The following is a 25,912-nucleotide window of genomic DNA, read 5'->3' as shown; positions in this document are numbered from 1 at the left end:
ATAAGTTCGTAGCTGTATTGAGAATAACATTATCTAAACTATAATTGAAGTTTTGTTGAATGGAAAATCAATAATCTTCAGTTGTTTTCCTTTGACTTAAGCAAATGAAAGGGATTAGCACGTCTAATTATTATAAGAATCCATAATTTGAAGTAACATCGGATTTATTAATGGACCAATCAAAGAAAAAAAAAGTCTATCATCTGAAAATGGCCAGCTACTTAATACACAAAATTGTCACAACTCACAAGTCAACCGTCTAATCTTGTTGAATGATTAACCTGCTAGAGTTATTGTTTAACATAATTATAGGGGATCACGATAGTTTTCCATTGTTTTGAAATAATCTTGACTCAAAAGTATTATTAACTGGTTCAACAGCAATAGCTTTTAACTGGTGTTATTTCATTTTTGAAGTCTGAATATTTGAGCTTTGTGAAATTTTAGGAAAATACTAATTGAAAGTAGTAAGATTAATACATGACTGGTGATCTGTAATATGGAGTCTTATTGTTTGGGTGTCCGCGTCACCAGAATGGTCCTGCAGAAGATGCTGTTGATCCTGAGTCTGCTACTGCTAGTATTAGATGAAGTATCCAGAGGAGGTGCTGCTTCCACTGGTACAGATGATCCCGCCTTTATAGGCTACAACTGTCCGGTGGATGGCTACTCTTACACTACAGGCAGTCCGTTTGAAGATAATTTGAAAGATGCCCTTTCCACCCATCTGGTTGCCAATGCCTCGCGTTTAGCCTTCTCAAACTTTACCACAGGAGAAGGTGTTGACCAAGTGTATGCTATGTACTACTGCAGGGGAGATGTTGGTCTCCAAACCTGTCATGATTGTGTTGATAGTGCTGCAACAAAAATTTTAGATGTATGCAAACTACTGAAACAAGGCATAGTTTGGTACGAAGAATGCACCTTGCGTTATGCCAACTACTCCATCTTCTCCTTTGATACCCAGGATCTAAACCGTTATTTCCCAAGACATAACAACACTCCTGTTATGGGGGATTATCTCAATCAATATCAGCCAATATTTGACAGCACCATGAGAAGCCTCGTTGATCAGGCAGCTAATAATGATAGCCTTACACCGCAAGGTTTTGCCACAACAAGTGTTAGACTCTCATCATCTCAGACATTAAGGGGGATGGTTCAATGTGTTCCCTACATTACTGGCACATCTTGTCAGAGATGCCTCACAGCGGCTCTCAGGCTAATGGATCTTTGGACCACTACTATGGAATTTCTTCCGATTTGTCTAGTTGGGTTTGAGTTGTATGGATTACAGCCTTCAGCCCCTCCACCTTCTTCATCAACTCTACCAGGTAAGTGGTAACAATCTCTGGATATCATCACTTGCCACCACTGTGAATTACAATGCTCACACTAATTATAAATTGCACTGCGATTAATTTGTTGCCTCCCTTGATATTTTGACAGTACGCTTTAAGGTTCTTATACCCCTGCTATCTGTGGTTGTAATTTTATTACTTCTCTGTGGCTTTTGGTTTTGGAAGCGCCATCCTTCAAAAGGTAAGAACTAGTAAGGTTGTATAATTCAATTCAGTTTTAGTTTTAGTTTTAGTTTTAATTTTCTTGTATAATTCAGTTCAGTTTTACTTGATGATAAGAATTATCTTCATCTTTGCAATTGTACCTGTCTTTGAAGCATAATCTGTACAGCTAACATACTAGTTTTTACTTTTTCTCTGTTCAGGAGATAAACACCCATCACCTGGAAAACAGCAAGACAATCCTTTCATCCATGATTCAAAAGAATACGGTTGAGTTCATTTCACAAACTTTTATTTTGTAAACTATGCAGTACTAATTTCTAGCCCCATAGTGAACTAAACTAAAAGATAACACCGATATAATTATTTTTCCAATACTCCAAGTTATAACATAAAACAATGATTACAGAACCGCCAACCGAAGAAAATCTAGAAGCAAATGAAAGAGGGAGGCAGCATGGTTTGGCACAGTTTACCTATTCTGAAGTGGAAGACATGACAAGTGGATTCAGGGAAAAAATAGGGGAAGGTGGTTTTGCAGTAGTGTATCATGGTTGTTTAAAAGATGGCAGCAGCAAAGAAGTTGCAGTCAAGGTGTTCTCAAAGTCCGAGGCCCCTAAGCAATTTAGCACTGAGGTTCGTAATTAGGAAACCAAATAGAGAATCATGCTTTCTTGATTTCATTTAAGCTATATGATATGAGAGCTAAAGCCTTAAGAAATGTTTTTGACACAGATTGAAGTGCTTGGTCGAATTTCTCACAAGAACTTGGTTTCTCTCGTTGGATATTGTGAAGAAGGAACCAACTTAGCGCTTATCTACGAGTTTATGGCCATGGGAGACTTGAAAGCTCTTCTCTCAGGCAGGACCTTGCATCTTAATACAGTCCTCCATTTTTTTCCCCTAGCTGTTGCACTTATTGATTGAACCATATGTTTTTTTTTTTCCCTTCAACAACAATCAATTTGATTTTTGGGTGGTTTATGAACAGAATATTCTGACTCTATAAGCTGGAGAAAGAGAGTTGAGATAGCAATCGACGCAGCTCAGGGTGAGAGATATATGATAACATTCGTTTCTTTTTCTGAAACAGATTTTTTATCAGATCACTTGATCACTCAGTATATTAAAATTTGTTGTGTAACTCTCTATTTGTAGGACTGGATTACTTGCATCATGGTTGCAGCCCGCCTATAGTCCATAGAGATGTAAAACCCGCTAACATTCTTCTGAACAAAGAATTTCGAGCAAAGGTAGCTGATTTTGGGTTTTCCAAAATCTTCCCAGCTGAATATGTTTCAAATTTACAAACAAGGGTTGTTGGAACACTAGGCTATCTTGATCCTCAGTAAGTGAGCCATTTCAATCATTCTAACATTACTATCTTACAGATTCTAACACTCTCTGATCAAAGTAATATTGCACACTACTAATTAAAGTGGGCTAAAACTTTTATGGCACAATGATTATTACAGGTATAATTTAACAGGACAGGTGCATGAAAAAGGCGATGTTTACAGCTTTGGAGTTGTTCTGTTGGAGCTAATCACAGGCAAAACAGACAGGTGCATGAAAAAGGCGATGTTTACAGCTTTGGAGTTGTTCTGTTGGAGCTAATCACAGGCAAAACAGCAATAGTAAACAGAGTCATGAACTTGGGTCAATGGGTTAGGAGCGTGCTTGAAAGAGGGGATATAGCCAGCATACTAGACCAAAACCTGAGACACGGTGTAGATGAAAACTATCTGACAGTGTGGAAAACAGTAGAACTAGCAGTGAGATGTATTCAGCTAGAAATTGCAGATAGGCCAACAATGACTCAAATAGTTACAGAACTCAAAGAATGTTTGAATATGATGAACACAGGAAGTTCTAGTTCAGCTAAAGACTCTCTAGAGATGATGAGCGCAGCTATTTCAAGTAGTACAATGTCTCCCACACCACGCTAGCTAGCTAGCTAACACGAGTCAGTTTTTAATTTTTTTGAAAGAAAGCTAGCTTATACTTCTGTTATGTACTCATCCCATTCCTTGATTTAAAGCATCAAGCCTGTATTCAACTTTGTGTATTCTTGCTTCTTTTTGAATAGATTTTTGTTCCATTAAGGGTGAATCTTTGTTATAGTGAGAAAATTCTAACAATTTTTTGTTATGATTCCAAGCACATTATGATTGTCAGATATGTTGCTTGGTGATACAATAACCAGGAACAGAAACAACTCTGCATATTATTTTGTACAGCCCGCCCTACACAAAAATGATGGATCCATCTTCCCTTTAAATTTGTGCTTTGTTATAGTGCATTTTTTATCAAGTTCTTAGATAAAATGTACTTCGTATTTACTCAGACTTCTAAATTTGAAATTTCGAACACACAAATTAAAGAAGTTCACTCTTACTTAAAATTATTGCCATCTCTAACTTGTACAATAATTTGGCTTTTTTTAGCAAGGATTTTTGAACAAGTCATACAATTTAGGAAAATTTCACATTTGCTACCCCTTTAAAATTTTATTTTATTTTACTACCACCGAAACACACTAACTTTCATAATCACTACCACTTAACGGAATCCGTTAGATTTCCGTTAAGTTTATTAAAAAAAATTAAAAAATTAAAAAAAAATTAAAATAATAAATAAATAAATATAAAATGAAAAAACCACCCAAAAAACCCTAGCCCTCCCCGTCATCCACCCTCCCCCCTCCCCCTGCCGGCGGCCAGCGCCCAAACCTGTGGCCGGCGTCGGCGATTCGGGTCGGAATCGGACCCCTCCCCTTCTCCACCCAAAACCGACAATCCTAACCCTAATCCCCCTGCCCGAAACCACCCTAAACGAGTTTTAGGGTTTCACTTAGGGTGGTTTTTGGTGGCAGGAAAATCCTTCGTCGCGGCCAGAATAGGGAACGGGGGACAAGGAGGGGCTGGATCGGGTTTTGAGGGGAGAGGGGCTGGGATCGACGGGGGTTTCGAGGGGAGAGGGGCTGGGATCGACGGGGGTTTCGAGGGGAGAGAGGGGCTGGGATCGACGGGGGTAGGGGAGAGAGGGGCTGGGATCGACGGAGGTTTTCGAGGGGAGAGGGGCTGAGATTGAGGTGGGGAGAGAGGGGCTGATCGGGTTTTCGAGGGGCTGGGAATGCGACGCCGGCGCCGACAATCAGGGTGGTCGGAGTCGCGGGCAGCAGGGGATTGGGCTCAGGCGACTATGGCAGTGGCTTGGTGGCTGGGCTGGACAGTGAGCGGTGGTTGGGCGGATTGGCAGCTGGTGGGTGGGAAGGAGTGGTGGCTGGACGGTGGTTGGGTGGTGGTAACGGAAATACTAACAGTGTAAGTCAAGTGGTAGTGATTATAACAGTTAGTGTGTTTGGGTGGTAGTAATATAAAATAAAAAAATTAAAAGGGTAGCAAATGTGAAAAAGGGTCCTTTTACTGGTAGCAAATGTGAAATTTTCCTACAATTTATTAGAGATAGAAAATGAAATAAATTATTGTTGGCTAGCTTAAAGGGATATTATATACTCCGTAATTAGTATTCAATTCAACGGATTCATCAAAGTTTATATAATTACCATTCAACGGAATCATCAAATTTTGATATAATTAGTATTTAATTCAACAGATTCATCAAAGTTTATATAATTAGCATTCAACGGAGTTATCAAATTTTGCGTAATCATATGATTACGGAAATGCATTGACCAACATTTTTATTTTATTTTTTTGTTATTAAAGTCGGAGCTGTGTTTAATATGATTAAGATTCCTCTATAATTGCTACTGTACTAATATCAAGGAAGATGTAGTTTAAAAAAACAACTAATTAGTAGGCACCATTTCTTCCCTGTCAAGTTCCTTACAACTCACAACAGTCAGTAGTTCCCGTCAACGAAAACAAAATACGAAGAAGAAAAAGTAAAATGGAAAGAATAATGTATATACTTGTACGTACTTATGTACTCCGTAATACGGGATACTTATATTACAAATTGACCAGAACACCAAATTTGAAAAGGAAAAACAAACAAACATATAGATTTTATTATATATTGATGTGAAGAAAATAGAGATAGTTGAACTCTAATAAAGAAGTTTTTTTTACATCTACCCATTAGAGCCTCCAGCCAAGCAAAATAATCCCTCCGTCCCCATTTTTTTGCTCCATTGCCAAAAGGTGGGTCAAACTTAAAAAACTTTGACCACAAATTCCCGTTGTTCAACAAAAGGAAATATAGTCATGTGTGATTTTGTTTAGTTCGTCTCATTGTAAAGTTAATTAATATCAACAATCTATAATTTTTATGTTTATGAAAATGAAGATATAAACGTTTTAACACGTGTCTCGGAGACTGCACAAAGTCATATGGGGCAAAAATAAAGGGACAGATGGAGTAATTGACAGTGTACAGAATGTTTCAGTCTTCTATGCAGAAATTCTTTTAAGTGACAATTGACAGTGTACATTAGCCCTGCTATCTCAGATAGACTGACTGTTAAAATAATCAGATATTCTCCCACATTTAGATAGTAGATAATTTTACCTCAAAACAATAGCCTCTAATTTGTCTTGAATCCAACATGAAACTGCATTTTCCTGAAGTTATCATTAATCCTTGATTCTTCCCATCATTCTGCCTAACAAAATAGATAATAGGAGAACGCAGCATGAATGTTGAGATGTTGCTAGCATAAACCTTCCAAAAGACATTAATGCTAGCCTTTTTCTTCCATCTCTCTCATGTTTGGATAGATATCAAATGTCCCATAAGTCCAAAACATAGCCTCATAAGTCATAACACAACAAAAACAATGCAAGCCAACAAAAGGCTGAAGATTACTCACCCTGTATATTTAACAGGGCTTTCACACCAGACTAGGGGAGAATGCTTTACAGTAGAATCTCGAATTCTGAATGCTCTTATCTGACCATTGGCCTATCAAAAGTTATATGGCTTAAACACGAAATTCCGGGCAATGAATATGGATAGTGATACTGCAAAATGCTCACTTTTCATTTACTGAGTTTTTCTTTTTAAAATAAAATTCTCAAACTAGATACATGGTAGAACAACAACCAGCTAAACTACAACTCTAGAAAAGAATTGATCCCCTCAATACAAGAAAAGAGGGATAAAAAATTTGTACACACAACCACCTAAATCCAAGTGCTTTCAAAAGATCTAGGACGAGCACAATATATTTTGAGATCCCCCAGCACTTGATATGCACTCAAACTGCTTCTAACATTCTCCAGTTAGGAACAACATGAAAATATACAAAAGAAAAAGAAAATACAACTCTACACAACCTATTCTTAAATACAGCAACACCAGCTCCAAAAATATAGTACAACCCCCCCCCCCCCCCCCCCCCCCCTTTTCTGTCCTCCAAAAAACCAAAACTCTTTTCGTGAGACTTCTATCCTCTTGAGTCAGACAACAAGGAAAGTACCTCGGGATCATCGAAATTTGACTCCTTGGCAGTATCAAATGGGGTTCTATTTTCTCCATCCACAGCCTGCGGATCTGCACCCCTGATGTGATTCGACAAATTAGACATACATCAGTAAGAATACAATATATTATGAAATGTAAGTTCAAAAATTATCCCTTACGGACAGCATGATACTAACAAAAGCATACATTAAACAGATGTCCTCAAAGGAACAATAGAGACATACATGTACCAGATGTCCTCAAAGGAACAACAGAAACACACATTTAGGCAATGCAAATAAACCTCTCTGCTTCTGAGCTTAAAGAAGCAGAAGTGCTTTAATAAGTACACAAAGCAAAGGAACTACAACCAAATTGTGAACTTAAATAAGGAAAGAGATTCTACAGAATCAAGATACTATTTTCACAAAGGAACTTAAATAAGGAGATTCCTTATTGTGAACTTAAATAAGGAAACAGATTCTATAGGCAAGCTCCAGACTAAAAAAATAAAGAAGAGGGAGGGGGGGGGGGGGGGGGGGGGGGGGGGGGTCACCATCATCTCCCCTCTATTGCAAGCTCCACCAACTCACTAAAAAACAACATTATCAACCTCTCTCTCTCCCTCTTTGCAACTCCTCCTTCTGCCATTTAACCAAACCACACCCAGAAAATATACCCCACCTACTCCCCTTAGCCACCGATGCAACCCCCACCTTCCTCCCTCTTTGCAATTGCTCCTTTCTCTCTGCACCTCTCCTTCCTCCTCCTTTTCCCACTCTTCATACCCTCTTCCACCTTCCTCCTCCATCCTCTAGGAGTTAACCCAACCTCTGCCCACCTACACCCAGGCGATCCAGCAAAGTCACCACACCCCCTTTAGCTGCTGGTGCAACCTCTTCCTTCCTCTCTCTCCACACCTTTTTGATACTTCCACTAGTTACTTAACCTAACCCCTATCACCTCTCCTGCTTTCAATCTCTTTCCCCAATCTCAATCTTGCATCTTTTTCTCTCCTCATCCCCATTTCACATCCAGCAGCATTGTGCTGCCATTGGAACTTTCCGGCACCACATCCAACAAAAAGGAGGGTTTTGATTTAATTTTTAGTTCAGATGCAACTCTCTACTGTCAGTCCCTAATGCTTCAATAGAAAAGGTACAATTTACTCACTCAACAGACCTAAGGGGCAATGTGTATAGCTTCCAAACACAACTTGGAAAACTGAATAATACAAGCCCACTATATAGAAAAACCCAAAATAAAAAATAAGCAAATAAATAGCCAAAGCTGAAAAACCACGATTGAAATGATTTTTCTAACTGAACACACAGGACAGCATAACAGCTAATGCAGAAAGAAATTCAAAGATCACCTTGTGAGAAGCAATCTTGCGGCTACTGCCTTCCTTTTCAGAACACATCGATGAAGTGGTGTCTGACCTCTAGAGTCAGATGCATTTACATTTGCGCCATACTGCAGAAGGAGCTCCAACATGCCTATGTCAGCATATTCGCAAGCAAGGTGGAGCAAGGAGCATCCATCTAGATCCTCCATGCTCAGTACCTCATTTTCAGCAGATACATTAGATGAGCTCTCAGAGGATTTGCATGACAAGTCCCCAGCCCACTGACTAATGTTGGGTCCATGGCTTGTCGGCTCTGGCAACCGCATTACCTTTGCAAGGGTTAAAGAAGAGCTTGCGGATGTCAAATCATACACCGCATTAACGTCTGCTTCAAAGTTCACAATATATCTATATACCGCTTTTTTGTCATTATTACGCACACCTTCCCAGATTTGTTGTGCCAATAGTCGAAGATGTTGTGTGTCCTTTGGCTTCCGAACAAAAAGCTTATCAGCATACTGTTTGATTGGCAAGACAGAATAATTACTTTTTCAGTTGAGTTCACAAGTGACAAATCTACACTACATAGTGCATGCTCTTTTAGTCTTTTTGATCACATGATATGTCTCCAAATCCAAAATAGAATAAAAAAAATATTAATGAAGATAAGGGAAGGTTAAGTGACCTTTGCATGAATGAACTTTTCCTTTATTGCTATTGAATCAGCAGCACTAGGTTTGCTGATGAAAAGCTGCTGTGACTTATCAGCCTTCAATGAACTTCAGAACAAAGTGAATTTAATTAGCAGAGCTATACCAGTATATGAAACATAATTTAGCAGAAAACAGAGAGATCTTTACCTTGCAGATGAAAGATCAACATGGAAAGCACCCTTTGACCGCAAAAGTTCTTCCCATACAGAATTAGCAAAGGAATTTCCCAGAGACTGAAATAATGATATGACTGAGGGCTCCCACACTTTAACATCGAGTGTAAGTGATCTCACCTATAAAAATCATAGCCGTGGAAACAGATGAAGAAAACCAGGAAGCAAAAAATATGTACAAGTTGGTTGCATCATCATGTGCAGTCATTGTTCCAGAAAAACTACAATTCCTTTCATAAAAAATTTACAAACAAACAACTACCATCTACCTAACCCCTTCCTTTTATTAAATAAAAGAACAATGGGAATAGAAATGAGGTTATTCATTAGGAATCAACCAAGATAACGGCAATAATATCAACGCCTTATCGAGTTTCAGATTAGTTCATGCATCTAAGCTGTATTATGCATACACAAGAGCAATTACATTTATCAGTTCTCATTTCCATCATGACCATCAAAAACACAACCCCAGGAAACATAGTCCAGTAAGAAGTAATTATAGAGCTCATACCAGATAAGTATGTAAGAAATATTTGACCAAATATAAGCTAAAGTAGCCAGCTAGATTACTTTGTACACCTAACAATCAAAATTGAATTATAGACCTTACTCCGTATGTCAATACATGTTCATACAATTCTGTCATCGGACAAGCCAACGACAAAACAATAACTGAAGCTAATATTTCATAAATATAGCTGACACTCAGAATTAAACCATCCTGCTAAAATTAAGATGAACTGAAAAAACATACAAATTTAACTCCAAGGCCTTGCCAATGACAGGAACCATAAAGTTCTAGATTAAAATTATCAAATTCGCTCATCCCCTTGCAAACCAAAAAGAGGCAAACTAACACAGGAAAGTGATACATTTGGCCTATTACAATACAGTTAAGAGGTGGTTTTCTAATAACTAACAAGGTAGAAAAAGAAAAAAAAAAAAAAAAAAAAAAAAAACGGAAAAGGGTGGGTCCCACTGTCCTAGTCCAGTTTATGCAGCTATTAACAACCATTGGAATCAGAATTTCTTTCAAAGTAATAGGTGACAATCAAGAAAAAATGGGAACAAAGTGCATATGTTTAAAGTAAATCAATACAAATCAGTAAGTATAAAATAAAATTTCACCTTTGATATGTGGACACCAAGGTTCCGATGAACACCTGAACATTCAATGCAGACAAGTAATCCCAGATTTAAGGAAGCCCAATCAGGTTCCGGGGCACCACAATCGGCACACTTGTCATTCCCACCAACCTTCCTCAGCAGTTCAATTGGCCTTTCAGACTTCATGAATGATCGTTGTTGCAGTGAACTTCTCAATGGGCGGTCATGATGCACAGATGTGAGGCACCTCTCAGATGTGTTCTCTTCATTTGCAGCATGATCAAAATCAGAACTTTCGATGGAGCTACTCTCACTAGCAGATCGATGAAGACTTCCCATATGATTAGCAGACATGCACTGAAACATGAAAGACTCTGAACAATTAGTAAGCAGACACTGATGAAGAAACAAGCTGGCTCGAACATCCCAACTCAGGCTTACCCTTTCAGGGGTTTGAGAACTTAGCAATGAAGCAATGACTCCTGTTATTTTCTCAATCCAATCCATTTGATCCGATGCACTTTCTGCCTGTATTTGGAAGCATTTGATGGGAATTAGCATTATAAAACTGTTCTCACTAGCAATGATCTTAAATTGACCACAAAATCTTATCATATTTTGGACTGAAACATCTGTGAACCTGTAAGGTGTAGTTCTTTGTTGGTGAGATAATCCTAAAGCAAAACCGTAGATCTGACTGATCAGCATCAACTTTAATTGTTGCAGTTAGCAGATTGACCGTATGATGAGCAACAGATTTTTCATCGTGCACTCCACCATGATAATGTGAAGAAAGCCAACGACTTAGCAATCCAGACCCAAGTTCAGAGCTATTCCTCTGACCAGAACTACGAGGCCCAGAACTCTATTAACAAATTTCATAAAACCAGTCAGTAAAAAGGTGCGATGAAAGAAAACTATGTTCTGCCTGCTATAATAGTCCACCCAGCTTACTTACAGATGGTTTGCTGCACTCTTTCCTGTAGTAGTAAAGCATTCCTCGACTATCAAGGACAAAAAATCTTCTCTTCCAGTCACCTCTCAAGTTAGATGAACGTTTTGAGAGATAACCCTGTCTTATGGTCTGAACCTGAAATGAGCAAATATTTCAATAAAGCAAAGAAAAACAATGTCAGACAAATTGTTGAACAAAGTCCATTAAAAATTTAAAAGTTTCTATTTTACCTTTCCCTTTGCGGCAGATTGCATAACTGCGTCTATTGTTTTATGTGAACTTCTACCAATAGCTTGTATACCATCACCGTTTGGAGACCCATTAGATCCGTTAGAGCACCACCTACTCTCTCGATCAATTTGTCTTTTGTACTCTTGCATCCTTTCATTAAGAGCTGCCTGCTCATAATTGGACCTTTCTCTTGATTGCTGAGCATATGTCAAGACCTATAACAATAAAGGCTTACAAATTAAATAAAGATATGGATAGCACACAATATCAACCATAAGATACCAACCAAGAGTGCTAATATAATTTCTGACACTACACAAGCCTTCACATCATTTAGATATCAGAATCACTATGTCACTGTTCAGGGATAAAGTGAATCAATGAAATGGAAGACATATATAGACTTAGGGCCTGTTCATATTTACTGAACTGAACTAATTAAAGCTGAACTGAATTGAACTTATTGGAGCTGGACTGGACTGAACTGAACTAAGCTTAAATGAATATTTTATGAGAGAGGGAAATTAGGAATTGAACTGAACTAAACTGGTTGAAGCTTAACTGAACTGATTGGAGCTAAACTGAACTGAAATTAAGTAAATGTGAACAGGCCCTTAACAACAGCATGTTGATGAGTTGCGTTTGTCATTGAAGTTTTATTAATACATTTATACCAATATAGGACAAAATCCCTACGTATGCTCACTCCATACTGATACAACATTAAATGATGACAAACTAATGGGGAAAGGGCGAGGTGACCACTAAAGAAAACCATTTGGGTTTCACTGTTGTGAGGCTATTAGTGCAAAGTAGAAGATGACAAACAGAATGAAAGCAGGGGGGAGAATCAATATACTTGCAAATAATTTCATGGAGGTATATAAAAACAAACCTGATTAATATACGGCTCCATCTGATGCAACAGTTCATAACCCTATAAGAGACAGAGTTCACAGTGAGAGAAATGAGCAATTCATAACCTCCTATATATTCTCCCACCACCCTGCCTGTCTATCTTTCCATGTAGATTAACATAAATCTCATCTTCCTAATAAATCTGTTGCCTTTTTTTTTTTTTTTTTTTTTTGAAATCTAATAAATCTGTCACCTACTAACTGCATTACCTCTTATTCATAATATCTAGAGCATTTTAATCTTTAAATCACACTCCATTACTTCTAAAGAGGATCCCACCCTTAATTTGTAGCCAGTAAGAATAAAATTACCTATTATTAGTTAGTTCACTATAACCCATAACCCAGAGAGAAGTGAAACTTTTATTACATTGGAAATCAACAGATTTCTAACCAAAAATACCAATTCTTCTTATCCCTTTCATCAAATATTTCAAAAAGTGATCAAAGAAAATTTTCTAAAAGGTATATAGCAAGAAGAATTAAACACTCATTCATAAATCTAAAAAGAAAAGAGATTATATTAAGCACCTGCTTGAAGTAACGCAGATGTGCATCCATGGTCCCACTAACTGCTTCAAGGAACTCAAATCTCTTTTTTGCTTCAATGTTGGAAAGAGTAGTCACCTGGGTCCAACAAAATTTAAATTACACAAACATAAAGTCATATGAAAAACATAAACAGACGGTGATGATCATTAAATCATGGACACAAAAGAACTACAGAAGATCAGATACCAGATTAAAGCGAGCTTGCTCAAATGTAGATCTTGCCTGATGCAGCTCCTATTTTAAGGCAACATCAAAACTAAAGTGTAAGATGATGATGATAACAAAACGACCATATTGCAAAGATCTGGAATATTCAATTAAAAATAAATAAAATCCATACCTCCTCCAAGGTTGTAGCAACATCACCTTTTGTTCCTTTTCTAAGTGACAAGAACTTTTCACGAGCCTGTGTCAATCATATACTTGTCAAGACTACTATTGTAGAAGTTAACTGAAAGCAATATAGAAAAGCAGTTTCTTTCTGCTTCAACTAGAACCATTAATAAATGAAGATTAAAAGGGGTACTTATTCATAAGACAATGAGTTTTTTTTTATTTTATATATTACGGTGATTGACTACACGGAATAATCATATCTAGTTAATGTTAGCCGACCCCTTTATGGGATTAAGGCTTTGATTGATTGATTAATTGATTGATTGAAATTACGGTGATTAACTCTTAATGTTATCCTCAAATGTTACATCTCATAATGCAAAATTGCAAACTCCATCAGGATGATATAGAATATTCCAAAAGTCTATTGCGTGAACTAATTATTAGCTAAGTCAAAATGGCTTGTCTGAAGCAAAGACCAGTCCACCACCTATATGACTTGTGCCCTAATCGAAACTACCAATTCAATGAACTCTCCATCATAATAATCACAACCCACTATATTTCCCTGTCCAACACATATTGAAAATCTAATGCTCATAGGCCTTGTCTAATTATGCGACTCATGTTCCACAATTTAGATCACTCAAATCTAATTACTATCATCATTCCAATGTCATAAAAGGCTTTTTTTCATAAATAACTGCATGTTCCTCTTTTCAATTAGATTGAGAAGAGCCTCGTTGGTGAAAATTTTCACTATTCTTATTATGTCTTTAAATATATAGTTTATAGAAGATAAATTGATTACCACACTTGTTCGGAGGAAAAAAATATAAAACAAATTTCTGGGCCTAGAGCCTGGCTGATCTCACAGCAAATATACTTGAATATACTAAAATAAGTACTTCCTCCACTTCTTTTTAGTTGACACGTTTCTTTAGTCACGTTTGCCAATGCAAAAATTCAATTATTAATATCTTTAATTGTCGATAAGCAAAAATTATAAAAAGTTGATATTTTGAAAATATATATTGTGACGAATCTAACAAGATCTCACATGACTATATTTTTCATTACTTATAAGGCACAAAACACGGTCAAAGGAGAGTGTGAATAGTGCAAAGGTCAAAATGTGTCAACTCATAAAAAAGGGAAGTAGTATAAAGCAATGCAGCTTTTATTTGAAGTTCAGAACACAAACCTGATCATACACAAGACTTGCCTTGTCAAAACGTTTACGCGCTTCCTGCAATAATTAAAAGTTTTTAGAATAGTATGAAGAAGCTGAACCTAAGTACTCAACTGTGCCTTAAGAAATTGCCTAGATGTCTGAACTTACCAATCACATTCCACTGAGCTGAGTAACAGAACCATGATCATGATTCATAATCTCAAATTGCTAACTAAATTGAGATTCTCCTACAGCATAAACCTGAATCTAATTCTACTCCTCATCTCAAAAACTGATTTTCCATATGTTACAGATGTATGATAGATATGGGGGGGGGGGGGGGGGGGGGGGGGGGATGCATCGACACAATTATGAACAAGCGCCTATAAGTTTTGAGAATTAGGCCTCTGACTTCCCTTTGCTAGTGTCCCACATAAACAATGACCAGATGTTCCTAAGAACGATGAACAATTGGGAAACAGAAGTCAGTGGCTGTTGACTGTGTTGAAGAAATTTTATCTATTAGTTTAGAAGAAAGCACCAAACATAGGTCTTATAGAAATGATATATAGACAAGTAGACTTGAAAAAAGCTTCTCCAGGAGAATTTGGCTCTGGAAACATCTATGGTCCCCATGATCATCAATGTAGAATCTGTGTACAGTAAGAAACCCAAAGAAGAGCGGGTTTTCCAATGATTTACCAATTTATTACTATGTCCAGAACGGATTTTTGCAGCTTGACTATGGCTTTTACAACGACATCAATACTGGGTTTACTGTCATACATGGTGCTGCTAACCAGTAAAAACTTCAAGAAGAATCTACTCCGATTTCCGCCCAAAAAACTCCGTTGATTGAGCCTTAGAATGAATTCCTGATAACCTTTAATGTTGGATCATCCAGAGTAGCCCAATCTATCCTATACAAGGTTAAACTCTTGTAAGAAGCCTAGGAGACTTGCTCATATCTTTCCAGAATTGTGAACAAGGTCATTAATGTAAACATCACCTAAAGTAACAAATTTTGATCTTCTTTGGAGAAATTATGGGATACCTGTGTAGACCAATCAACCAGATCAGCCAAGTTAATTTCTTGTTGGGTTCAAGTAGTATTGGATCATGTAACATCTATGATACTTGAACAAGACTAATCCCAAAAAAAAATTTACTCTTTGTTATCCAAATATCCAGTATAAGGAAGGGATCTTTTAACCATGACTTATGTGGAAACCAGAGCCTAGTATCTCCCTGAAATCTTCTATGGCTTAATTCATTGTGTTGGGAACAAAAGAAAATTCCACCCCATTTCAATCCAAATCCTACAAGAACCGCATAGGTGTGAATAATATAACCTTTTGGAAGGGCTTTAATAATCTATATGGCTATTCTTGATCCAAAATTTCTATAGTTCAAAGGGAACTTCTATGGTGGCGTTTAGAGACTTGGAATCTTCATTTTGTCCAAGATTTTCCAACACGGTTGTTAAAAGTCTCCCAGCCAACACTTTGATCTTCACTAAAGACAGCACGACTTGATCACATGGTCGTTGGTTAAACCAATGAGATTCCCGCTAACCTCCAACAAGATTTGAACTTCAACTAAGGGTTTTAAAATGTGACTCATAACATCCATTCCGGGCTTCTAATCAGCCAAGCTCTCAACAATATTTCCAAAGTTTCCTAGGAGTACAAAAGGCCAGTTCCAACACGAGTTGTACAAGTTATGAAGGCATAACAGACTTTATTTGGTGTCAATACGAGCCACTACCATTATGCCACAGGTTTAATAGCCAATCTTCATCAAGATATTCCACCAATCCCCTAAAACAGTCACAAGAAGAATGAGCTATATAACCTATATAAAAAGGCCTCTCAAAGACAATGTCGAATCAGCCACGGGGCCCACTGCCAAAACTTTAGATGATAAATAGCCACCAGGGATACTCCCCTTGACATGCTTTGTTTATTTCTGAAAAATGGACTCCCAACAAAAAAATCACATCTTTTACAAGTTACTAGTAAATCAATTTTTGAATCAGGTGGTCTACAGTCCTGATATCCATTGAGGACTCTAATTCCGGGCTAAAGGGTCTCGAGAACAGAAGTAGTAGCATTAATAACAGCGTTCATTAAGGTGACTTAGAAAAAATTAAATATATGTGAAACCAATCGCAAAACTCTAATTGTATAATAATTATATGGCAAGACAGTAAATTTAACCACAATAAGTTTAAACATTAATCATTGATACCATACTTTCATTCGAATATCAAGTCCATATTAGCACTGGCATATACAGCTAATAATCTGCTTAATATTTTAAAAGGGCGGCATCATACCTTTACGTCATGCAAATCAATATTGACAAATTGTAACAGCCGGTCATTAAGCATGTGCTCAGCCTGGAAAAAAAAGATCAAACGGATTAACAAAACAGGACAACACTAAACAGCATGAATGTAAGGGTGTCACTTGCCCACTTTACAAAGGCTTTCTAACTGTGAAGTGAGTAAAGTTGAGAAAGCAAGATCCGTGTTCCACATCAACATAAGCATTACGGTTTGAACTCTTGGATCATTGAAATTTAAAAATAGTAATAAAAAGTAGAGCTCCTAACCTCCACTTTGAAGTACCAAGGCCTTATTCTCTACTCTATATTTGTATGCGCATGTGTGTGTGCGCACAGGTGTGTGCGGGTGCACGCATGCTGGTGTGTGTGTAATTGAATATTGTATATAATTCAGTTTCAATCAGTCATAAATCTATATTAATCAGTAAAAATCAGTACCTTCCTATAACAAAAACAATAGTGAATCAATTTTAATCAGATTCGATATGAATTTAAACATTATTGTTTAGACAAATACATACAAAATGAGAATGTATAAGATGAGGAGAATAGTACACAACTCATACTCCCTCCATTCCAATTTAATTGATCAAACTTTGCATAGAGTTTTACACTATGTTTGGATAACAATAGTGAAGGGATAGAGAGGGAAGGAAAAAGTGGGAAGGGAAAGAGAGGTGAGAGGTGAGAGGAGGGAGAAGGTGAACTTCCATTTTCCTTCCAAATCTCTCCAACAATGGAGGGATTTGGTTTATTAAAAGGGGAAGGAAAATGGATCCTTCCGATTCCTTTCCTTTCCCTCCATGCATTAGATATCCAAAGAAAGGATGATGCATCCCTCCTTTTCTCTTCTCTTCCTTTCCCTCCATTTCTCTCTATCCAAACAAAGTGCTATGCAATGAAATTATCGGACAAATGACACCATGGAATTGCTTGGTGACTTGCAACATTTACCTGAGAACGAAGTACTTCCTTGTAAGTCCCAATCTCTCTTAATGCAATTGTAAATTTTGTCATAACAGGACCTGAATACAATTGTTGTTCCCAGTCAATAATCTATAAACTACAAATTGTTATTGCAACAAACACACGAGTAGGCATGATAAACACGGAAAGAAGGCAAGATTCCAACAAAATATTGGGGTTTTTTTCCTTTTTCAGATAGACAAACAGATGACTTTAATACAATTAAAGGACTGACATCAATGTATTAGTTAGACTTGCACACAGATTCTATAAAAAAGAATGCACCAATGGGGATGTGAAAGGACACAATAATTTGAATAACAATATAGCTGCAATAGAATAAATTTTTCCATACCACCAAAAGCTACACTTATTGGATCATTGTGCCCTCCTCCAAATGTTTCTAAAGCACTGGCAAAAGCAATGTCGCCATCATACGCCTCACCAAGTCCTTCACTGCAAAAGTTGGATAATAAACATATTATATTTGAGTAACCTAGTAATTACAAAGAAACAAGAGCAAATTAAAAGGTTCTACATCAGCATTGTGGTTCTATTGTTTCTTAAAATAATAACTCAAAATATAATTTTCAGCAACCAATCTTAGTTTTAAAAGGCGCAAGACGCACCAAGGTGCAAAAGTTCTTGGAGCCTAGGCACAACCGCACAAGGCAAAGGCGTGCGCCTTTAGCAGGTGAGGCACAGTTTAGTTGCTATTAAATAAGTTCAAATAAGGATTTATGAGAAAAGGTGAATGGGCCATGTGATCGATTGCAAGGGTTCTTTAATTGGATTTGGGGGGTATGGGGTTTCTCTCTCCACTAACATTATAGTAAATCTAATCGTTACAAAATCACATGGAGTCTTAGAAAAAGATAATCATACACATCAGTTATTAGCACTATACAGCATAAGGTGCAACATGAGACGCAAAGGCGCAAAAAGCAGCCAAGAAATAAAACGCATGGGTGCACGCCTTTAGTTTGCGCGTGGCAAAGCTAAGACGCCAGCTCTCGTGCCTGACTGTGCTTCGTGCCTAGGCTCACCTAAGGCACCTTTTTAAAATTAATCAACCAATCATTAGTCAAAGAAGCAGTGAGACATCCTAAACATTTGTAATATAGAAGATAGAATGTAACATCTTCATATTTGGATTCAGTAGTATGAATACAAATAACAGAAACCCATAGTACAGAGGTACATAGCATTGACAATAGACTAGTAAATTATAACATATCGATGGAATTAAAATTATGAAGTACATATTCAAAAGTTCTTATCTACATAAATGCAAACTATAACAAGGCATAAACATCGCTTAATAGGGAGAAGAGGGAATAAAGTTACTATCCCAATACCCTCTTCTCAAAGATGAGGCAAAGTACTTTTTGTATTTTGATTCCTCAATGCACAATGAGATGTCAATTACCATGTAGGATTGGTTAACAAAGATATATAATAATTTAAAAAGTGACAACTTTAGTTCAGAGATAATCACAAAGATAAGTCCATTTCTTAATAGTTGCATCATTTTGACTAGACACATTTGTAAATGCACTACTTTGACCATTAATATCCTTAATTATAATTTATAGAAAACATCACATTACGAAAATAAATAATTAAGATTTACTCAACAACCATTAAAACAATGGTATTTATTTTTAAATATTAAAATATGGGTCAAAGTTAGCATAAGAATAGTGTACAAAGTCAAAAGAAGCAACTATTGGGAAACGGAGGTAGTATAACTAATGTTATTACCAACAATACAATAAAGCAGGGCGAAAAAATACTACATACTACATAACACATGCAAGATGCTCAGCAAAGAGTTGATGAAGATAAGGTCAGGGGAAAAACTCCATGTTTCATCAAAATAGAGCAATTTCAATTGCTGTAATATATAGACCAGACATACGTGTATTTTCGACATCCTTTGTAGAATTTTTGGCATCTTTCCCTTAATGATTCAGCACTCTCCTCCAAGCTCTGCAGCTGCATCACCAACAGAAGAACGCACAGGAGTCACAATGTTACTCAGACTTTATTACTCGTTGTGGACACAGGTAAATATCCAGGTGTCCCAACTCGGCTGTTAACTCAAAAGGTGACATGATTTAAGATCAAAATAAAGTGTTGAAATATCGACACCCAAGTCACAATACCAAGGATCCAACATGGGTACTTGAGGCAAAATGTAGAGTTTGAGTACTATATGCAATCATATGCAAAGGAACAGCAACTCTTCAACTTGCTATCATATGCTAGTACATAGGTAAATAGGAATGATATAGAGAGAACTAATTACATACCTCAAGTACAATACATCAAGGAAATGACAAGTATAAAGAGATAAAAGGTGTTTTGCATGCTAAAAAATAACTTTCAGAATGCAGCTTGTTAGAGAGTGTGTTTAATTAAATAACAATAACCACTTGATAAAAGTGAATACATAGTTTAGGGACTGAGATAAGCAGCAACTATCTGAAAATAAGGCAACATCACAGGATGAATTGGCTACGTCAAACCAGCAGTGTGTCTTGAAAGTCATGGATAGAGGTATTAAGTCTATGTAATCTTAGTGCAAGTAAATTAAATAATTAAGATAAGAAAATATATTATTGAGGATAAAGGGCAAGGCATACACCTAAAAGCTACTCCCTTTTTTTATACTTTTTTAAACTTCCTAATTTGGTGCATTAGGATTAAAAGAAATAGCTTGACTCTCTCTCCAATGAGATTATTAGAGTCCAAATGAAATCCATAACTACTCCAATCTCCTACCTGGTGAAAAGCAAGTTGTAAAATATATAAACAAATAAATTAGAAGAAAAAAAGTATGGAAAATTGACAAGAAAATCCCAACTTTGGTTTGTCTTCCCAAAACAATCTAAAGTCAATTATTCCTAACGAACTTAAGTTAAGGTGAGATGTTTTGAAATTGGTCTTAAGTCTAAGGTGACTGGATTAGCAGGTAAAAGGGCCACCATGTCACATTCTAATTGGCCATTAAAAAGAAAAAAAAAAAAAATTACCCCTTCCCCTCGCCTTTCTCCAGCCAACTGCAGTCTTCCTCCTCTCCCCCTTCTCCAGCACCAACCTATTGGCCCTCTCCTCAAACATTCTACCCACCTCCAGAAAACTGCAACCTATCAACTATTGTTAGTTTTCAGCTGGCAAGAGTTTACAACACCTTATTTTTTTGTTTTTCCTAGATACCACATACAGACATCATTCTCCAACAGGCAAGCATCATGAAGCACTAGAATGCAAGAAGCATGTTCGTTTGCCTTCCACTCCTCTGCTGGCAAAGTAAAAAGATAGCGGCCCTCATAGACTGTTAGTGATGATTATACTTCATTGAGGATGGGTTTTCCTATGATTATTAGAATCCTTGAACATGGTCTTTTCACAATGGACTCAAATGGTATTGATTGAAACTACTACCATATGATGTTCTGCATCACTTCAGCATAATGAGATAAATTAAAACCTCATCCTCAGCCATCATGTCAACATACATATTTGAATTCACTTGATCATCAAATAGTCAGTTTAATAGCTCAAATATTTAAGCTTCCGTTTAAAATAAGGAATAATAAACCTAAAAACAGACACCAGAGGCTGAAATAGGTGACCCGACCAAGGATACATAATAATTATAAGATCTCAAACTAACCTTGTTAAGAAAAGACGGTAATTACCCTCCAACCAAAGCACCTAAACAATAGTGATAAACCCACATCTTCTAACCTAAACAGTAGTGATAAACCCACATCCACTAAAACTCCTTTCTGCTCCCAAAAACAAACTAGCAAAACTGCATATGGCCCAACAAAGAAACAGGGCAAGTCTGGAGCTTCCCTTTCAAACCAAACCAAATAGTTGGCACCATATAGGCATATAGTAACATTACCCTCACAGTGAAGGATCAACAAGCCATATTCTACATTAAGCCATTAGCAGCGAAAACAACAGACTTTATATAAATATTATATAGTGCCAATCCTAAATCATAAGTGGCGAAATAGGAGCATGATGTGTCAGAGATAAGATAGAGAGATGGGATATGAATTATAGGTTGGTTGCTTCCTACTAATTGCCTTTCCAATACTTGATCAAGGGAAGTAACAAAGAGAAAACCTTTGAGACAAACTTCCACAAGCTTAGTTACGAAACCCAGGCGACACAGCCCAGCAATTTGAATTACTCCGTATAATCAAACTTACTATTGATCACCCTATGTCAGAGAGTAGTCCACTACCACTTCCCCAAAAATAAATCACTAAAGAGAATTCTTGGACACCACATTACTTACTCCAATGCTCATTAAAAATCCAACTCCAAGCAACAAGAGTGATCCCTCCACTCCCAAACAACCCCCAACCATAAAATGTCCTTCATAAGCTACTATAACTTCTTATTAACCTGAGCCAACAACGTAAAACAGAAAAGATAATAACAAAAAAAAATAGACAAACAAAAATTTAATAAGATTTATCCTATGCCAAAATGAGATTAGAGCCCTCTTCCAACAATTAACTTTTACAGACCTCGATCACTTAATACCAAAAAGAAAGCCTCTTAGGGATCACCCCTAACAGAACACCCCCAAGATATTAGATATTAGATAGGATAACCTTAAATCAGCGGGAAGCAAGATTGCCAAAGATACGTGAACCACTAAACCCAAGTTGAGTCCAAAATAGTAGACTACTATATCTTAAGCCATAAATAAACTAAAACACCAAAAGAGTGAACACCTTAAACATATCAATCCTCTGAATACAGTATCACTCGAAAATTGAAAATACCCCTTCCCTCCCTGATAGAATGAAAAGTTATAACTATAATGGATTTAAGTGTATTTTGCAAGGAGAGCATCATTCTAATGTCCATGGTATGCAATCAAATCCTCGACCTTATGCCTTTTTTTTTCTTTATCAATTTTCTTTACTACCCCCTTAAGTAGCAATGGATGCCAATGAAAATTTATACAGAAAATATAGTTAGTTTGGGAGCATTACTATGATCATTACTAAAAAATTTATTCCTGTTACCTCTATTCATTACCTTTTACCTCGTACAAAACGAGCTGTTAATGTTTTTATCACAACAGTATGCCACGATAACAAACATGATGGAGTGTGCTCTACCAAGAAAATGTGATAGCATAAATTATGTTGGGAATACCAGAATTACAACAAGGACAGCACCAAGTAATGAATAGAACCAGGAATCAAAGATATTTCCTTTCTGAAATAATTATTATGCCGAGAATTACAGATCATTCTCTCACATATATATTTCCTTAAACCCGTGAACATTACATTAAAAGCAACAAACAAACAAGAACAAACAATCGGGATTTCCGAAACAAGAACAAACTAAGAAATTAATCCCAATACATAGGAGAGAGAAACAAACCTGCTGACGGAACATAGGAGAATCATCAAGCTTTCCGAAATGCATGTTTAAAGGGCAGCAATAAAATGATCCAATTCACCCAAATTGAAACTCAATCAACCCCACTCCACATCAAAACCCAGAAAATCGAGCAAGATCCCAGAACAAAAAACCCCAAATCCCTAAGAATCAAAGTAAACCCTTAAAGACCCATGTAATGAAAGAAGCTTAAAAATGTAAAATTTCCAGAAAATTATCATGGAACCCTAAACCCAGTAGGACCCAGAAAACCCTAGAAACAGCGGAGCGAATGTATGTCTGGATTAACAAACAACAGATGCAGCAACTGCAGTTTTGAGTGACAGTGAAAACATGTACCAGTCTACTACAGTACTACAAAATAAAAAAAAATTAAAAAAAAAAGAAATAGAAATATTTGTTTGTTGAGCTTAAAAGCAATAAATGCAAGTGCTTGGAAATGATTATGCTTTTAATTAAATATAGAGAGAAGGTGAGTAAGTGAGTGAGTGAGTTGATGGCATTTAAAGTTTAAAACCTGTAAAATTGGGGGAAAGAACAAAAAATAAAGAAAGGGTATGTGAAAGAGAGGACTAATAACAAATAAAAAGAGAAAGCCAAAGCCAAGAGAGAAGTCTAAAAAGAAAAAGAGGGAGACAGATTGAAAGAGACATTTACAAATTTTGTTTTATTTTATTTTAACATCCCATCCCATACCCCTCTCCTACTTTTCCTCCTTTTTCCCCCTTTTTTCAATCTAAATTTCTTCTTTTTCCTTCAATTATATCATACTCCCCGTGTACTTACTAGCGCGATTACATTAGTGAGTAAGAATTGGAATTCTCTATCATTTTACAAATACTTGCGAATATATACTTGTTATAAAATGCACGAGATATGGTGGTAAGAGAAAATACAAGTTTATCTAGTGGCATTTTTGTAAATAAATCAAAAACTTTTGTCAAATGTGGACCCTAGTAATGTTGATTTATTTACAGAAATGCCATGATGACTAGGATTTTATATTAATTTATTTACGGAATTGTCACTAGATAAACGTTTTTTGTTCATCATAAAGATGAACTGGGGCTCCCTCTGGTGGTAATGATTTCTTTATAAGTAATTTGTGATGAACATTTCATGTCATTATCCTTGTAATGTTAAACCTTCTCTGAATACTTCATTTTCTTCAAAAGTTTTCATTAACATCTGCTAGGGAATCAAAATTTCCTACATTAGCTATCAAGTTATCTACTCGGTTGCTTTCTCTTTGATTTCAAAGTAGTCGAAAGAGTTCATGATGAATGACTTCAGTGGATAAACAATGAATTTTTTACTTCAATTAAGATAGTTTTACGCCTTTTTCAGAAGTTGTTTCGATTCTACAGTGAAATGTCGTGTACAGTTACTAAGAGTGACTAAAATGTGTATGTAAATGTAAAAATGGACAAATAATGTATATAATGTTATTAAAACACCAAGGCAATGTTTGTCAACTCTCTCCATGCATCATAATAACATGGCAAAAGACAAAGTGACATTGCATTGGGCTTGGCAATGGCTAGGGTCATCTATTGGGTTGAGTAAAAATCCCAACAATATAGGGACTTACATTTGTTGGGCCCTAAAACCTAAAATTTAGTTAAAGTATAAAATTTATTATACGAGCTTATATAGAAAACTAGCTTAAGTCGAGGGAGCTTAGGTTACACAATTTGATAAACGTTTTGTGTTTATCAAATGACAATTCAATAGATATTTTGCTTCGTTTCCCGCAAATGGCTTTAAAAAATACTTTTTTGCTCTACTGACAGGTGGCACTGAGGGACCCTATAACGCCAAGTTAATGATGGCGTTAACGTCTTAAAGATCATCGTCAAGTTAGAAAGTTAATTGGGTTACTTATTCAGAAGAGAGAGTTAAATGGTAATTGCCCACTGTAACACCCCAATAACTCTCTCTTTAAACCTGTGAGGACCCTGAACAATATTCAAGAGAATTACTAGCGTGCTACCGCCACGTGTTCAAACGTTAAGACTTTATCAGAAAATAGCAGCGGAAAAACTAATTCAGTTATAAATAAGTTTCAAAACCAATAACCAAAACCAAATTAAATCATACAACTTGGAACCATTATGGCCCTTATTCAAAACCCCACAAAAGTAGTAAATAAATAAAACCAAAGTTTAAATAAATTCAAACTTATGAAAAGAAATAAACTGCGAATAATAACCAACTCTCTCCTCAAAATCCCACAACCCTGATGCGAATGCTGCGTATGTAAGAACCTGTGGTAATCTGCTCCCCAATATTACAAGTGTAAAAATTGGATCGTCACAGGGTCATTGAAAGGCGAAGGCCATGACCAAAGAAAGACACACACAAAAGCACGCAATCAGCAAAGCTGAGTACATACAAGCTGCGAAATAAATTAAGAAATCCATAACATGCTACTAATAATCAATCATCATATGCATCATTAAATTATAGACTCAACACACGACTCAACTATTTATATTACTAAGACTCCATTAATTAATAATAGGTAAATCATTATTTTTATTTATTGGATTACGCAATAGACAAGGCTGTCCAACCCATGCTCCATTTGGAACATCAATAAAAGAAAAACCTCATGCCTCCTTTTGGAAACATCAATAAACATCAAACGACCACGGGCGCGACTCTGTGACCATAGTTAGTATGAG

General features: G+C 36.5%; 3 protein-coding genes across 4 annotated transcripts; 2 read left to right on the top strand and 1 right to left on the bottom strand.

Annotated features, from left to right (window-relative positions):
* Window positions 1-499: 499 nt before the first annotated feature.
* LOC145564983 (putative cysteine-rich receptor-like protein kinase 9) lies at window positions 500-1,797 on the top strand. Its single transcript, XM_081627212.1, has 3 exons — window positions 500-1,334; window positions 1,450-1,542; window positions 1,727-1,797. Exons 1-3 carry the CDS (start codon window positions 500-502, stop codon window positions 1,795-1,797), a joined length of 999 nt encoding a protein of 332 aa, XP_081483338.1.
* Window positions 1,798-1,922: 125 nt separating this feature from the next.
* On the top strand, window positions 1,923-3,609 carry LOC145555343 (putative LRR receptor-like protein kinase At1g51890). Its single transcript, XM_081619565.1, has 6 exons — window positions 1,923-2,159; window positions 2,259-2,412; window positions 2,530-2,574; window positions 2,682-2,871; window positions 2,999-3,017; window positions 3,089-3,609. Exons 1-6 carry the CDS (start codon window positions 1,923-1,925, stop codon window positions 3,470-3,472), a joined length of 1,029 nt encoding a protein of 342 aa, XP_081475691.1. The 3' UTR covers window positions 3,473-3,609.
* A 2,897-nt stretch (window positions 3,610-6,506) lies between these two features.
* Window positions 6,507-24,002, bottom strand: LOC145639875 (ADP-ribosylation factor GTPase-activating protein AGD3-like). 2 transcript variants are annotated; one of them, XM_081691201.1, is made up of 19 exons: window positions 23,208-24,001; window positions 19,699-19,775; window positions 18,133-18,233; window positions 17,766-17,836; window positions 16,801-16,863; window positions 14,493-14,537; window positions 13,293-13,358; window positions 13,139-13,186; window positions 12,932-13,027; window positions 12,379-12,420; window positions 11,483-11,698; window positions 11,256-11,387; window positions 10,938-11,162; window positions 10,739-10,825; window positions 10,319-10,654; window positions 9,162-9,307; window positions 8,987-9,080; window positions 8,329-8,819; window positions 6,507-7,051 (listed from the first exon to the last, which is right to left on the bottom strand). In XM_081691201.1, exons 1-19 carry the CDS (start codon window positions 23,250-23,252, stop codon window positions 6,937-6,939), a joined length of 2,496 nt encoding a protein of 831 aa, XP_081547327.1. In that variant the 5' UTR covers window positions 23,253-24,001; the 3' UTR covers window positions 6,507-6,936. The 2 variants fall into 2 exon arrangements, with proteins under 2 accessions (XP_081547327.1, XP_081547332.1); XM_081691206.1 differs by having other exon boundaries at window positions 6,896-7,043; window positions 23,208-24,002.
* Window positions 24,003-25,912: the final 1,910 nt, after the last annotated feature.

Source organism: Chenopodium album, chromosome 1, assembly GCF_948465745.1.
Source record: "Chenopodium album chromosome 1, dcCheAlbu1.1, whole genome shotgun sequence".
Taxonomy (NCBI): domain Eukaryota; kingdom Viridiplantae; phylum Streptophyta; class Magnoliopsida; order Caryophyllales; family Amaranthaceae; genus Chenopodium; species Chenopodium album.
Note: the sequence above shows the minus strand (reverse complement) of the source record. Positions and strands in the feature narration are given on the sequence as shown.